This window comes from Diospyros lotus, chromosome 14 (genome assembly GCF_014633365.1).
Source record: "Diospyros lotus cultivar Yz01 chromosome 14, ASM1463336v1, whole genome shotgun sequence".
NCBI lineage: Eukaryota > Viridiplantae > Streptophyta > Magnoliopsida > Ericales > Ebenaceae > Diospyros > Diospyros lotus.
In genome coordinates, this window is record NC_068351.1 from 30,035,724 (window position 1) to 30,050,920 (window position 15,197).

The 15,197-nt window shown below is 35.0% G+C and overlaps 2 protein-coding genes across 7 annotated transcripts in view; one reads left to right on the forward strand and one right to left on the reverse strand.

Annotated features, from left to right (window-relative positions):
* LOC127790380 (succinate dehydrogenase assembly factor 2, mitochondrial) overlaps window positions 1-15,197 on the forward strand; it is a 32,378-nt gene that overhangs the window by 12,562 nt on the left and 4,619 nt on the right. The window lies entirely within an intron of this gene.
* Window positions 102-9,204, reverse strand: LOC127790377 (probable beta-1,4-xylosyltransferase IRX10L). Of its 2 annotated transcripts, XR_008020769.1 has the most exons (5): window positions 8,628-9,204; window positions 1,475-1,863; window positions 1,041-1,282; window positions 348-926; window positions 102-277 (listed from the first exon to the last, which is right to left on the reverse strand). XR_008020769.1 is itself a non-coding variant. In XM_052319865.1 (4 exons), exons 1-4 carry the CDS (start codon window positions 8,731-8,733, stop codon window positions 413-415), a joined length of 1,251 nt encoding a protein of 416 aa, XP_052175825.1. In that variant the 5' UTR covers window positions 8,734-9,204; the 3' UTR covers window positions 102-412. The 2 variants fall into 2 exon arrangements, 1 of the variants encoding a protein (XP_052175825.1); XM_052319865.1 differs by having other exon boundaries at window positions 102-926.

The window sequence follows — 15,197 nt, forward strand, 5'->3', positions numbered from 1 at the left end:
AGAATCTCTCTACTTTTACAAAACAAGGAGCCTCATAGCATGCTAGAGACATTCTTATTTTATGAGATGATTTGAATTAAAATTCATATAACCAACCTAACTTAAGATGACCAAGACTTGGTTGTGTTGCTCTTATCATTATGAAATATTAACATTCAGTCCAGTCATAAACTCTCTCAAGACATGACATCCCCAGTTGTTCCTTGATCTTAAGTTGAGCTACTAAAAACAGTGGTATAATCACCAAGAGCCTTGAGACAAACAGTATAATCCTATACTGCAAAAAAGAAACGTACAATCAGATACATTTTGCTAATCAAAGATGCAGACAATGCTGAGAATTGCACCTTCATTGCAATAACAAGATCCTAGTCGACAGGGCCACATAATCATCGATCACTTGCTGGTAAAGCTACCACGGTTTCAGGTCACCGACAGGGCCAGCCGTCCAGTTTAAGACGTTCTTACCCGGTCTCAAATAAATGGTCTTTTCGTGTGGCAACTTACGTGCAAGTCCATTCAAAATCTGATGGAATGCATCCCCTGGTTGTGCAGGTTGTGGAAACAGCATTGCCTGCTTCATTGAAGGATTGGCAAGCAATCTCTGCTTCCTCAAGATCACTTCTGGAGGGATTGAGGTGAGGATTGTGTCTAAATTTGGCACATCTTTCTCATCCGCAAAGACCCCAATTTCTTCCCATGGGATTGCATCCGCAAAAGGTAGAACAATGTCATCGGCAATGATGACAGGGATGCACCCGAATATCACTGCTTCAACTAGTCTTGGACTCCATGGTGCCCATCCCAGTGGGCACAGACAGAAGACTGCTCGCTGCATGTCTTCGTAGTATGTTGTAGGGTGCTCTGTTGAGATGTCGAAGAGTGGATTATCCTTGAAATTCTCCCACACGCTTGCTCGGGCACCTCTGCGAAATTGGGGAAGACAAGTAAGTTAAGGATCTTTTTTGGCTTTGGTTCTCTTGCCAACAGGAACTTGAAACAAACCATAGAAATTAAATCTTGCCTTGGTTGGGATATACCTGGCATAATAGCCACCTTCTGGGTCATTTCCCACGTCATAGAATAGGCCCCGAAAGTACACAAAAATGGAACGAGGAATCTCTGGAGGTATCAGATGGGCCTGCATTTTCTGAGGAGGAGCATATGGAGGAATTGTGATTGAGCCGTCCTTTAAGCAAACATGATTCCTTTGGCCAAAAGTTTGAACCAAAGTAGCTCGTTGGAGCAATGGAAGTATTCCTCGCTCAATAGCTTTTTCTTCCTGTAAAATGAGAATGGTTAAATAAGAGTTGAAATCCGGAAGAAAAATACCAAAATAGGGAGCATGTGAAATTTTGGAAATGTCTCAAAACAATCGATCCATGGTTCCTTTCATGGGCTCTCAAATAACAAATTCAAGAACATGATGAAAAATAACGGCAGAAGAAAAATGAGGGATAACAAAAAATCTTGCCTGGTAGTGAAAGCATGCCCCAAAATCATGGGGTACTATGAAAAAGTGATCGGCCCCTTCTGTCCTATTCCAGTAAGGCCAGTTGGAAGCAATAAGCTGTATTGCACTTCTCATCATTCGTGGCGATTTAAATGGTAATGGGAGGCCATTTGGTGTAAGGTCACAGGTGGTGTATACAGGGCTGTAGAACCAATCAGCTTCCTCAGGATTGAGGGTTCGGACAGGGCTAGATAAAAGGAAGCGATGCATGTAAATCTCGGCAGCAAACATATGGGTGAGGCATCTAGGATCCTTCTGCAGGATCTTCTTGTTATATTTGCTTGGAAGCTCATAAACAAAAACTTTCAATCTTCCAACGGGATCATCTTCCAAAACGTCTCCAGCACTACCTGAAATTTTGTAGACACTAGCTCAATCAAACACAATTAACTTCGAAATTTTGGGCGCATTATTTATATTTAAAAAAGTAGATTCAACTTAAACAGTAAACAACTAAAATAGGCCAATAAATTATCAAATTCAGTAAAACAAGCAAAAATTTTCATTAAACTTTCAAAATTTTCCAAGGACAACATGCTAGAGGAAAGATGTGAAATACAAGGACCTATATCAACTATTTAAATACATTTAGGTTGCAGTGGATAGAGTGATATGAAATGATGTCTATTTGAAATGACAGAATTTCAAATAACACCTTTTTCGCAGTGATTTCAAATTCTTCTACTTCTTGGGTTCAAATCTAAATCCTTTCAATGATAATGCATCCAAACAACAGATTTGAAATTTTAAATTCCAAATGATAAATGATAGGATTGAATGTCCCTATCCAAAAGGACTCTTAATGCCTTGTATCACATTTCAATTGTCCATATATAAACTTCCACTAAAACTTTAGATGTTAATGATCATCTTGAAAAGTGAGCTTTCATTAACCATCAACCATTACATTTCAATAGCAATTAAAAGAATAAAAAACAAAAGGACAATAATGTTTTGTTCTCCTTCATCATCTTCTTCTGTCTTCTAAGTAACCACACACAGATGGAAGCCATTGCCTTGGAGAGGCAGCAACAAAATATGATTCAAGCACTACTCCACTTACAAGATGCATGGATAATATAAAGTGGAAATAAAGGTAAAGTGAGAACAATTCAACTAAATCTTTTTCCAACTACTAGGAATTGGCTAAATGGATCATATCTTTCTTTATCATATCAATCCAAATTAAATGGCTCACTCCTCCCCTAGCATTACTACAGGGCCTCAATGGGAATGAGTGTCATCCAAGGAAATTACTGGTTTTGGTTTTATATGCCCAAAAAAACCATCTAATGCATTTTCTCATTGCATCTTTAACATATGTTATGCCTATAATGTCATGGATTTTTTCATTTAACCTTCTCTCCTGGTCTTGCCACACAGTTACTACAACATTTCTTGTCTTAGTTGCATTCATTTGTAACATTTTGTTTCTTAAAATAGCCAGTATTCTGTATAGCAAAGGTTGAATGACCTGCAGAGAATATAAAGAAAGGAATCAAGGAAAAGTTTACAATAATAACGATCCTCTTTCAGATTAAAACATTCTTTGACCATTAATGAAGTAAGCCACCTTCTGACCACTTAAGTCCTTGATGTTTTCCCTAGTTTTCTTAGGTATATTTAGCAAATGAACCTTGTAGGTCCAAATTCTCTTAAGGTTTGCTTCTGATTCGGACCCTGCCATTATACTAAAAATCCAAAAAAATAACATATAAACAAGAATTTTCACAAGTAATGAAAGCAGTCTTCCATTTGGTGCAGCTGCCATCACATCATGTTACAAACAAGTACAATAAGGGAAGTTAGTAATGCAGCCATATGATATTGAAACCAAATAATTCAGGCAACTAGAAAATAAGGAAACCAAAATCCAGTTGCGTGGTACTGAAACCATATTTGCTCAACTAAGTTAACAAAACTTTAGCCCAACTTTTTCTACTGGAATCATTATTTCAGGAGCCACTTATTCTATTATACTTGTCTTACTGGGATAATGCCTCCACTGTGAAGTTCAATGTAGCCAACCCCATCTAGTGAGATTAAGGCTTCTTGTTGTTTTTAAGGGATGGGAGCCTGAGGAGTTGCTGACCAGTTCAGAACTTCAGATAGAACTGCATAACCAGCAGTTAACATTCCCATAGATCTGTTCCTGCATTCAGCAGATAATATATCTACATACTCGGTGTGAATACACCAAGAATGATACTTGTTTCAATAGATACTTTAACTAGTTCTGGGGGCATCCTCAAAAGAATCTTATGAAGAAATCCTATGTTTTTATGCTTGATATAAGAAGTCAGCTTCTGGATATGGAGACAAAAAGAAAAGATCTTCACCACATAAACAGAGATGACTTGATAGTACAAACTTGGTAGCTACAAGAAACACCATTAAGTCAGGTAGCGAGTGTAACTACTGACATCTACTATAGATTTGAAAGAAGTGTGAGATGTCTGCCATCATCCCTGTTAGAGCAATGATCCAGTAAATTAACAGTAACATGGTTCCCGTTGGAAGTCTTGAATGGCACAGGAAAGAAACAAAGGGCTCTCATTAGGAATCTCTTCATTCAGCAAGTTTATTATTGGCCTTAGGCCAACAATCTATCTGCTCTTCCAAAATTCACACCTTCCATGTATTGACATGAAGTGGCATTTGAAAACATTGAAGCTTTTGGTCCTTTGCAAAAAGCTCCTTGCACTTTTTGACTTAGTAATGGCTACACTGGCCTAGTATCGCAAGTCTACCATGTCATCCTGTTGACTATGCTGTCATAAACAGAAGGTAATAAGACTATACACAAGTCAATTTAACTAATCATGTGGATCGGCCTAATTTGCATTGTAGCACAGCCAGTACAAGGATGAAGCTTGAGACTAGGGCAATGTGACCCTATTATGGATTGTCTTTGCATGAAACTTTGTATCCTCTATTGAAATTAATTAGATACTAATCAACTTCATTGAAACTAATTAGATGCTAATCCAACTCAATCTGAATAGTGATGGTGCAACATATATGTTAAGAATTGTGTGCTCCATTCTCAACACCATAGCTCCTGGACTAGTCAAGTTAATTCAAAGAAAGAAGGGACTGAAATAATAGTTTCAGTGGTAAGGGCTTTCCTAATTGGAAGCTTGATATTGAAGCTTATGATGCAATCAAGAGAAAATATGGTGAAGTATAAGGCCTTGGGGGCACTCACAATCATCACTCCTCTCTAATATTGATTGACTAAAATGGATACTAAATAACGTTGTAGTAAATGATACTATCAACCTAAGTATTACAGATCATGATTTTCAATAATGATCTATTCTTTGTTCGAGTTAATCATAAATAAACAGATTTCTTGGAACATCACAGCCATTTACTTTAGGCAAATTCCACGTGGTAAACTTAAAATATAGTCAAAATACAAACAGCACCCTTCAGTTCTCATAAGAACAACTGATTGCCCCATCAGAATTTACCGATTGATGGAATGAATTGAGATAGTCCAATAACAATATTGCCCTTAACTTTAAAAAATACATTCTATTCATGAAATTTATGTCTATACGTCAAACGTTAGGAACTAAAACAGAAAAGATGAAAACAACAAAAGAAATAGATTAACAAGATCAATGAAAACAAGAAATATATTATCAAAAAAATAGTAAAAAAAAAAAAAACTAAAAAAGGACATAAAGAAACTCAAATTTAGTAATAGGAAAACCTGTACCTCTCCAACCTGTACCTCTCCAGCCAAAGAAGGCCTGTCTCTCCCTTCCCTCTCTACTCTAACCAGCCATCACCATCACTCAACTTCTCTCTATCTCTATCCTAGATCTAGCCATCACTATCCTTCTCTTGCCTAATTTCAGAATCCAACAAAATCCATTCTTCATATATGTGTGTGCTTACTATGTGTATATTCTATACCAAAATCAACTGTTTATGTACCTCTCTTTTTTGTTCCCGTTGATGATGATATGTTGCTACGGGTTTAAACTAGGGATGGAATTTAACCCAGTCCCATAGGGGCCTCCCCAATTGGGGTGGAGTTAGTGCTCATTGACTGGTTCGGGGTGGGGGTCAGGGATTCCCTAAATCAGTTTAATCAGGGACAGGAGGGAGATGGTCTTTATATACCCCACCCTGCCTATTATAATATTTAAATTAATTTCTATCTTAAAAATATGGATACCGAACCAAATACCCAATTACCCCATAGCCCACCACCCATTTTAGGCCCATGACCCAAACCCAAAGAACAGAACCCAAACTCACCCATATCTCATTTCTCAAAGCATGTTGTAAGCAGAGAGCAAGTTTTACTCTCAAATTTCCCAAATCAATTTTGCTCCCTGCTCGCTATAAGTGTAAAGTGGTTTGTTATTTTTGTTTATTATTATTATTATTGTAATTTAATAGCAAGATTTTGTTTATATTGTTGAAATTTGAGAGCAAATTTTGTTTATTATGGTTGCAAGAAGTTACGTTACATATTGTTTCATTTATTACTGGTGGCAGGTATGGGCGGTTTCAGGGATCTCTGTTATCCATTGGGTGCAGGGCGTAGGGTAAGGAATGAAGAATTAGGGTCGGGGTTGAGGTGAGCAAGACCTTCACCCGCCCTACCCTGTTGCCATTCCTGGTTGAGACCAATCAAAGTTGAATGGCTAGGTATGAGCAAACAAAATTTTTTGAGAAATTACAAAAATGCTTAAACAGAGTCATAAAAATTTTGGCCAAAATCTTCTAAATCCAGATTTAGGACAAAAATTTGACTTACTCTGGATGGAAGTTGCAACAGTGATGTTGTGGGGCAGTTAAGAGAAACCTTTGATTTTATGTGGTCAGATTTGATTTTGATATGAGGGGTTGCATGGCGACCGTATGTGGGTTTGGATTTTACTTGGGGTGATGGGTTGCAGGTGTACTAGAGGTTCCAGCGTGGAGATGGGTTACAGGATTGTGGACTATTTATCAAGAAGTATTTGTTCAGATCATATTTTTAGTATTATTTTAGTTAACATCTGGTTTTAATCATTGCATTTTTAATGATAACATCATGGATTATGTAACTCAAAATTATTTATTTTATAGAGTTAACATTTAAAAATTAAAAGTAATATTTTTAATGATGTATATTAACATTTTTTCTTGAATGAGTTGTTAAGGGCAATATAGTCAAACTATTTACTTAATTCAGTTTCCATCTTGGTTCCAAGCATGAGAATTAGAACTCAATTATAATTTTTCATGTTTTGTTCCAAACAAAATAATCAGAATTTTAATTCTTTTAGAATCATTAAACTCTGGAATTAGAATTTGGATTATATAAGAATTGGTTCTGAACTAACTAAGAATTTTGAAAAATTGAATACTTGACTTGGTCAGCTTCTATTAGGCAACTAACAGATTTTAAACAGCAGGAATTTGTTACAAAACTCAAAAATAAGTGAAGCCAGAAAAGTTTTTCAAAACCAAGTGTATTTTAAGATACCTAGAATTGCATGTAATTTATCTGTTATTTTAATGCAAAAAGTTCACTTTCACTAGATTGCGGTCATTTGATTTAAATATTTCCCTGGGAAAACTTTTAAAAGAAATATATATAGAACACTTATAGTGATTGCATTCAATCACTATATTCATCATTTTCAGGCCGAAGTATTATGTATGTCAAAATAGGTATTCCAATTTGTAAATCAGTACATGTTTTCTAGTACTACAAGACTCACCTGCTTTCGTTAACCCCAATCCCTCATCCCTCAGGTGCATTAGGTTTCCATAAGTGATTCATTGTGCCAACCTCATGAGGCCACTCATGAGCCTCTCCTATCTCTTTTACAAGGTTAAGCCCCATTTGGCTAAGACAAAGCATGTGATTCTATATCCCCAACCCAAGGATCACAAGGCATCCTTGCATACTTGTAAATAGATGTCCTAGTATCAACCGCCTAGCTAGGCCATGCTGCCAAGGTATCACCATCAGCCCAGTCACTTGCACTAGACACAAATCCCCAAGTTAGACAATTAGTTTATCTCACAAAACCCCAAGTTAGACATAGAACGTATGAAATTAATTCAAGATCCTTGGAGACCTGTGAATCAAAGTTTGGAGTCCCTAGAGGGTCTCATCAAGGCAGTAGACCATACTCCCTCAAGTGGGAGCACAAGCCAACTTGAAACTACGCCATGAAGTTTGGTAGCCATTGCCCGTAGCAATGGGCCAGAGCAACTGTCCATAATACTTAGATGAGCAAAGGTTTGGCATAAGAAACTTCATACTTATGATGAGAATATTCCTTGATAACTCTAACACCCCCCCCCCCCCCCCCCCCCCCCCCCACCCCATCCCCCCTTCTTTTTCTTTTTTATTATCAGAAGATACTGGAAAAAGGTATTAGAAAGGTCAATTTTCCCTATATTACACCCAAAAAAGCTAGTCCAAGATTCTTACAGCCCACCCATTTTTGTAGAAAAAAATGTAGCCACTAGATGGAGAAAATATAGCAATGAGTATAGGCTTTACATAACAGCCATGAATTTAATGCAGCCATTTCTAAGATGATTGATCAACAAAGGAACATTTCTACATAAATTTTAAAACCACGACAATCCAACTCCAATCAAATAAAGACTGGATGTCATGCATCATGTCCACAAGGGAATCATGTATTTGTATAGCCCAAAAGGTTTCCAAAATTTACGCTTGGTTGAATGTTCAATTATAAGACACAAGACACAGCATTTACTTCAATACTTAATTCATTAAGAAATAAGGAAATTGTCAAGTCAGAACAGTCAACAATTCGACCCCCAATTTTAAGGTAAGTAACACCTAGAAATCAAATTAGAGAACCCTGCTCTGAATTAGGAAAATGCGCTGCAAAGTTGCCAAAATCTTTTTATTATTTTTTTTCTGTTCTTTAGTTTTTTGGATCCTAAACGTGATTAACTCACAGCCCCAGAAACGGAAACAAATTCAAATCCTATATGTCCGCAGCTAAGTAAACATGAAATGAAAGCCAAAAACAGTCGATCCAAGTGAAACCATGATAAAATCACTTTATAAAAGAAGAATTCCAGAAGGGAAATTTCCGGGAAAGAGAAATCCCACCTGAGATTCGCTCCGTTCGTTGACCCCTGCCCAGCTCCACAGCTCCAATCCTCAGCACGAAAGCAAGACAGAGAAGCCCAGAGACGGCCCAGCCCCAAATCTTCATCTCTCCTTCCACAGAACAAATCTGAATTTCACAAACGAAGAAGCCAAAGCAAAACCCAGGAAGGATGTTGGAAAGATGCCCCAAAGAAGAAGTCCACTTAAGAGGAAGAAGAGAATCAGACAGTTGGCAAGTCACTAGTAGAGAAATGGTGGTAGTTGTTACAAGGGGTTTCTTACAAGTTGGGGCTCGAGACCGGAGAGATAGATTTGGTGAATTTCAAGCAGAATAGACAGAGACAGCTCAGAGGAAGAAAGACAAGGATTGGAACTGAGATGGGCAATGAGCAAACGCTTCAAGAAACAGGGAGAAAAGGAGAGGGTTCAGCTTGTTTTGTGGAAATATGGAATTTCTTCCAAAAATGCTTCCTTCTGATGTAGAAATTGCGGGTACAAGTAGAAGACGATGCTTCCCAGAGAAGAAGAGCTCTCTGGTAACAATTCTAGGCTGCCTTGACAAGGCAAAGGCATGGCTGTTCAGCTTTCAACCTCCCCCATTTTTATTTTATTTTTATTTTCTATAAATTTGATTTGTGTTAAATTTGTTGGCTTAGATGCTAACGAATGGAAAACATTTTTTCTATTTATTGGAACAATATATTTTATAGGTTGGGAAATATGTAACAAATGAGAGATGAAATTGTTAGGTGTTTAGATGGAAATTACAGATAATTATGGTAGCTTGTTATTAAGCTTATTACTTTATTAATTATCTAAAAAAACGATATTGTGTTATTAAAAATTTTATTAATTAATCATTCATTATTAATAAAACTAAGCATTAATCACTCCTTTGAGAAATATGTCCTTTAATCCATCAATTAAAATTTTGTCATATTTCATCATTCAAGTTTCTATTTTTGTTCCCTTTAACCTTTCGATTAATTTAACGTTAACAATTAAATCAATGATTACACGTAATATAAAATTTTTATTACATGTTAAATTAATTTTTTAAGCTAAATATATAAGAGGCCCCTATACTATTAAAAAATGTGACTTTTAGCCTCTTAACTAAATTTTTTGTATATTTCATCCACCATTTGTTTTTATTTTTTTTAATTCTTCAATTAATTGAGAATTAAAGACTAAATTAATGATGATAAGTATTAAGACAACAAACTAATTTTAATATATTACTTCTTTTTACCATTATTTATATACTCAAATTGTCAATATATTGTGTACAATCACAAGTCTATCAAATGTCTCACAATTCTATTAAAAAAATATTTGTCAAAATTAATCTGATTTGTTATAGAGGTTTCGTTTTATTTATTAGTGTTAATTCAATTGTTAAATCTCTATTAACTAAAGACTTGAAAAGAACAAAAACAAATGGTTAAAGTAGTCAATATGTCAAAATTTTATTTAAGGGGCTAAAAGCTATATTTTTTTAATAGTTTAGGACCTCTTATTTATTTAGTCTAGAAAAATTAATTTAACGAATTCAACCATTAACTCTTAGTTAACAAAACAACTAAAGGGAATGAAAATAAATGGTTGAATGATGAAATATGGAAAAAAATTAGTTGAGGGAATGAGATCTCATTTCTTAATAGTCCAAAAATCTTGTATGTATTAAGCCAATTAGGACTTGTGAATGAAGACTTCAAGCTATTAAAAAAGTTCTAAGTATATTATTTATTGACTTAATATATACGACGTTCCCTCAATAATTAAAAAATATACCATTTAGTTTTTGATGTGTAAAATGTTAATATTCAATATATCAACTATTAAAAATTATTGTTTTAAATTTTTGCCATAACGAAATGTTAGTGCGTATATAATACGCTCGTTTCCATAAACATCACATGAATGATCAATTAGTAGTATTTGAATAAATTGACTAGTTTGTTATACTCTCTCAACAATTAAAAAATATGATGTTTGATCTTTAATATACAAAAAAAATCAAGATTAAGTATCTCAACTATTAGAGATAATGTAAATCAATTAAGGGCTCATGAAATTTCTTCGAATAGTAACAAGGATGGTCTTAAACCATCTTGGGCAAGCCTTTTGGAATCAAGTGGCCCTCGCATTCCCACCAAAACTTGAGTATGTTCCACCTCAAGTTTCGAGAAATGGAACTTGATGAGTAAAATTACCTTTGAATGTTACTGAAAAAATACAACATATTGGATGACCTTTTTAGTGGGATATTTTATAAAGAAACAGCTAATATTTCTGGTGGTTTAAAATATTGCCATAAAGCTATGAAAATGCTATGGGTTAATTGAGGTAATTTCTTACCATTGTGGTTTTTATTTCTTTTGATTTGATACACAAGATTAGGGTGCGTTCTCTTTACTTTTTAATTTTCAGTTTTGAGTTTTGAATTTATTTTCAAATTTATGTTTTGGTAGTCTATTTTTAGAAAATTGAAAACGCGTTCTCTTTATCATTTTGAAAAACTATTTTTCAAAACAAAAAATTAGAAAACGTGTTCTCTTTGAAATTTTGAAAATATTTTTTTAATGATATTTTATTCAATAAATTTGATTATTAAGTAAATTATAAATATTTAATGTTAATATATTATTAAAAATATATATACATTTTAAAGTTAATAAATTTTATAATATTTTTTCCTATTACAATAATAAAATATGAATAAATAAATAAATAAATATATTTTGAGTTTTGAATTTATTTTGGATGAAAACACTCAAAACAACTTTTTGTTGTTTTGAGTTTTCTTCACAATTTTTTTTTTATTTTCAAAAATGCATTTTTTAAAAACAACAAAGAGAACGTGTTTTCATTATTTTATAAAATTGAAAACTAAAAATGACTTGAAAACAGTAAAGAGAACGCAACCTTATATGTTGGGTGTGTTTGATGCTGGACCATGGCATTTTGAGAAAACATTATTTTTAAGATGTTAGGAGCCCAAAATGCTTTTTTCCAAGATTCCCATACATCAATCCCTATGTAGGTAAAAATTTTTAATGTGCCTATAGAAGGATGGTCTCTCAAGTGGTATGCACATGTATATGTGAAAATGCATGTGTCTTCTTCCTTTCCTAGATATATTGGGTTGGATAAAGGAATAGATGAATTCATAGGTGAGCTATTGGCATGTGTTTGGGCATAATCTATCTAGATGTCCTAAAAATCCTAGCTGGATTCAGGAAAGTTAAATAAAGCTAGGTAGGTAAGCCTATTCTTGAGAATAATAAAGGGTAAGGTGTTGAGGGTGGTCAAAGTAAGGTGGTGGGTAAAAATTCAAGTAAGAAAAGAAGAGAATCACCTTAGGTGTCTCTTATTGAGATTGCTAATAATGCATTTGAGGTTATGCAAGTCAACTGATATGGGGTTGTTGATGGAAACTCGATTTTGCTCTCTTATGGGGGAGGATATGGATACTTTATCTTGGAAAATTAAATATTTCAATGGAATGCGAGTATCTTGATAGGACAGGAATGGATATAGAGTGTAACACCCCACTTAATCAAGGCGTGTTGTAACCTAGGAAATTCGGGACTTATTTTCGTTTTTTTTTTTTTTGAAATCCCTTTCACACGCTAAATTTAATTATTCCCGAAATTCTCATAAACCTATCTAGTGCCAGACTATACAATTCATACACTAGGATTAAACAGAATCTTATATAGTGGAAGCTAGAATCGAACCTGAACATAACATCTCATACATTGGTAACCGAACATGGTTCTTGATACAAAATCCTTCAAAACTTGGTACAATACATAAGCTTTCAAAATACGACTTAAAACATACATTCTTGTCATGACATAGTACATATTACTTGAAATATCTATGCTGAAGCAAAACATGGTACAACTTGTTCATTTCTCGACAACTTGTGTCATTACACTTCTTCGGTTTCCGTACCTTCACTGCAAGTCCTAACTGGAACGTTTGAATGTTCTAGGGGTATAACCGAGTTAGATGATGAACCATCTAAGTAAGAGTACAAAATGTTTATCATGCATGTATGCAATGTCTTACTTCTTCGTAAGGGGTAATTGCACCTTCATGCTACTCACCATTTTTACGGCTACCTTTTTTGAAGCCGAGGTGTGTGGGAGCACCCTTGGTAAAGCAACGGTGCTAGTTCGTACTCCTAAATGGATAAAATACGCGTGATCAATGATATCAACGTGTACATATGCATTTCATAGTCATGTCATGTATGCAATCTACGTGATGGATACATAGCAGCGCATGTCAATATGATAAAAACATTCCCGAGAATCGGGGTTTGAAACATAAATCACTTACGTAGTACCAAGTACCTACTTAAGGGTATATCACTTATAACCATACAAAGTTTATAGAAATACACTTATCTTTCAAAATCAAGATGCCTTGATAAGCGTGTTGACCTCGAGAGATGTGCCAGACGTGCTATTTCTCAATTCTTGGCCTCACAGGTTCCTAAACATCAAATTTATTTCAAAATATCAATTTCCTAATTTTCTCATAATTTTCATAATTTCTCCTTATTTCCTCAAAAAATTCATGATAAATATCTAAACCCTCATTTAACCCAATTTTTCTTCACTAATATTCTTAAAATAGCATTTCTAGACTTTTAAAATTTTCTTGCAATTTTTCAGATTTAATTCCTATTTTTTCTCTATTTTTCATACTAACAAAATCACAAAATAATTAATTAATTTACCATTTTCCATAAATTTTTTCCAAAATAAAGCATCAATTAAATTCTAGATTTTTTGAAATTTTTTTCCAAATTTTTGAAAAATTATTCCTTTTTATATATATATTTTTTCTTTTCTTTTTTTTTTTTCCACCTGGCGCGCGTGTGCAACCCACGTGCTGCCTCCCACACCTCGGGCGCATACCCACCACGCGCCCAACTCCCAGTCATCTTCCCCGGCGCCACTTCACTATCGGCAACCTTCCCACACCCAAGCTTCGAAACAGCCCCCTATCCCCTAAAATCTGACCTCCCAACACCGAATACGACCTTAAATTTTAGAAAAAAATAAAAAAATACCTCAAACCAGCGTTTAAAGTCTCGGCACCAACGATGGCACGATTTTCCGGCAAGCTTCAATTCCTCGCTTTCCTCTACTCCCTTGGCCACCAAACTTTCCAAAATTCTTGCCCACGACTCAAGAATCAAAAGCCCTATCACCAAACTCTCAAAACACTGCCTTAACACTCGATTTCCCAAAGTAAAACTTGAATGAAAACCCTTGCTTAAACTTGGCTATTTATAGCACAAAATCGGTCGAGACTTGTCCCGTCAAGGTCACTCCCACGCCGTAAGCGCCATATCAAAGGCCATTACGGCCTTAACCCGCCTTACCTTCTGCTTTCTTGCTTCAGGCGCGGCTAGAGCATGGCCATGGCGTCTGACTGATTCTGATTGATTTTTTTTTATTATACATATATATATATATATACAAATTTATATAATAGCATATCAAAATAATATTTGTAAAAACATTATGATATTTAGTACACAATCTTTACATATATTTTCTGGCATAACCATGTTTAAACTCATTTTTCATATCAAAATATAAAATATTTCATATTCATTCAAGACATATACATATTTATAATTTATACATACCATACTATTTATACGCAACCTAACTATATTAAATCCACTGATAAAAATCGTAACAATTTTACTATGGCCCATTGTAATACCCCGTATTACATGTTATTGGATAAATAAATAAATTTTGATTATTTGAAGGGACCTTGGGTGGTTCGGGAAGCCCAATGGTCGATTTCGAGAATTTAATTATAAAATTTGTCGAATCGATGGTAGGGAGTGCCCCGGGACTTGGATGTCCAGGGAGAGAACATGAGATTGGTGAGCATCTTGAGGTGAGGTTAATGACGTTGGAAGAAGTTTAGTCAGGAATAATTTTTGGAATAATTTCTATATAAGCCTGAATGGCCTGTACCGAATGATTGTAGGAGACATTCGGGAAGCTGAGGGGACCCTAGGGAAGGTCTGATTTTGCGAGTAAGGTAACCTGAGGCGTTTTTAGGTGAAATAAAGGTCTCGTGCAGGCGCAGGGATGAAATCAACATTTTCGAGTCAATGACGATATTATTAATTTTCAGAAAATCAAGAATTTATGTGGCTTGATGGAATTTAAATTAAAGTTTGGAGGTCCAAGTGTAATTATAAAATCCTCAAGTGTAATTAAAATTCTTAAGTGGAATTAATATGATTAATGGGGGTTAATGTGTAATATGTATATGTACATATATATATTATATATATATATATGCGGGGGTGAGGTAAGCTTCCAGGAAGCTTCATGTGTCTCTGCAATTTGAAATGGTCGAGAGTTTTTGCAAGGGAGAGATCGTAAGAGAGAGAGAGTTGGCCGAGTGAGCTATGGCTGAGAGAGAGCAATGCGCGAAAGAGAGAGTAAGAGTGATGAGGGATCGAGGAGAGGGGCCCATCGGCCATGGAAGTAGCTGCCATGGCCGATGATGAAAGAT

What these genes read in the sequence shown, in the direction of transcription:
- LOC127790377 (XM_052319865.1), bottom strand. Translation starts at nt 8,733, where the DNA reads ATGAAGATTTGGGGCTGGGCCGTCTCTGGGCTTCTCTGTCTTGCTTTC. An exon ending in GGGCATGCTTTCACTACCAG is followed by an intron (nt 1,283 to 1,474) that starts GCAAGATTTTTT and finishes CTCATTTTACAG; the next exon opens with GAAGAAAAAGCTATTGAGCG. An exon ending in GAAGGTGGCTATTATGCCAG is followed by an intron (nt 927 to 1,040) that starts GTATATCCCAAC and finishes CCAATTTCGCAG; the next exon opens with AGGTGCCCGAGCAAGCGTGT.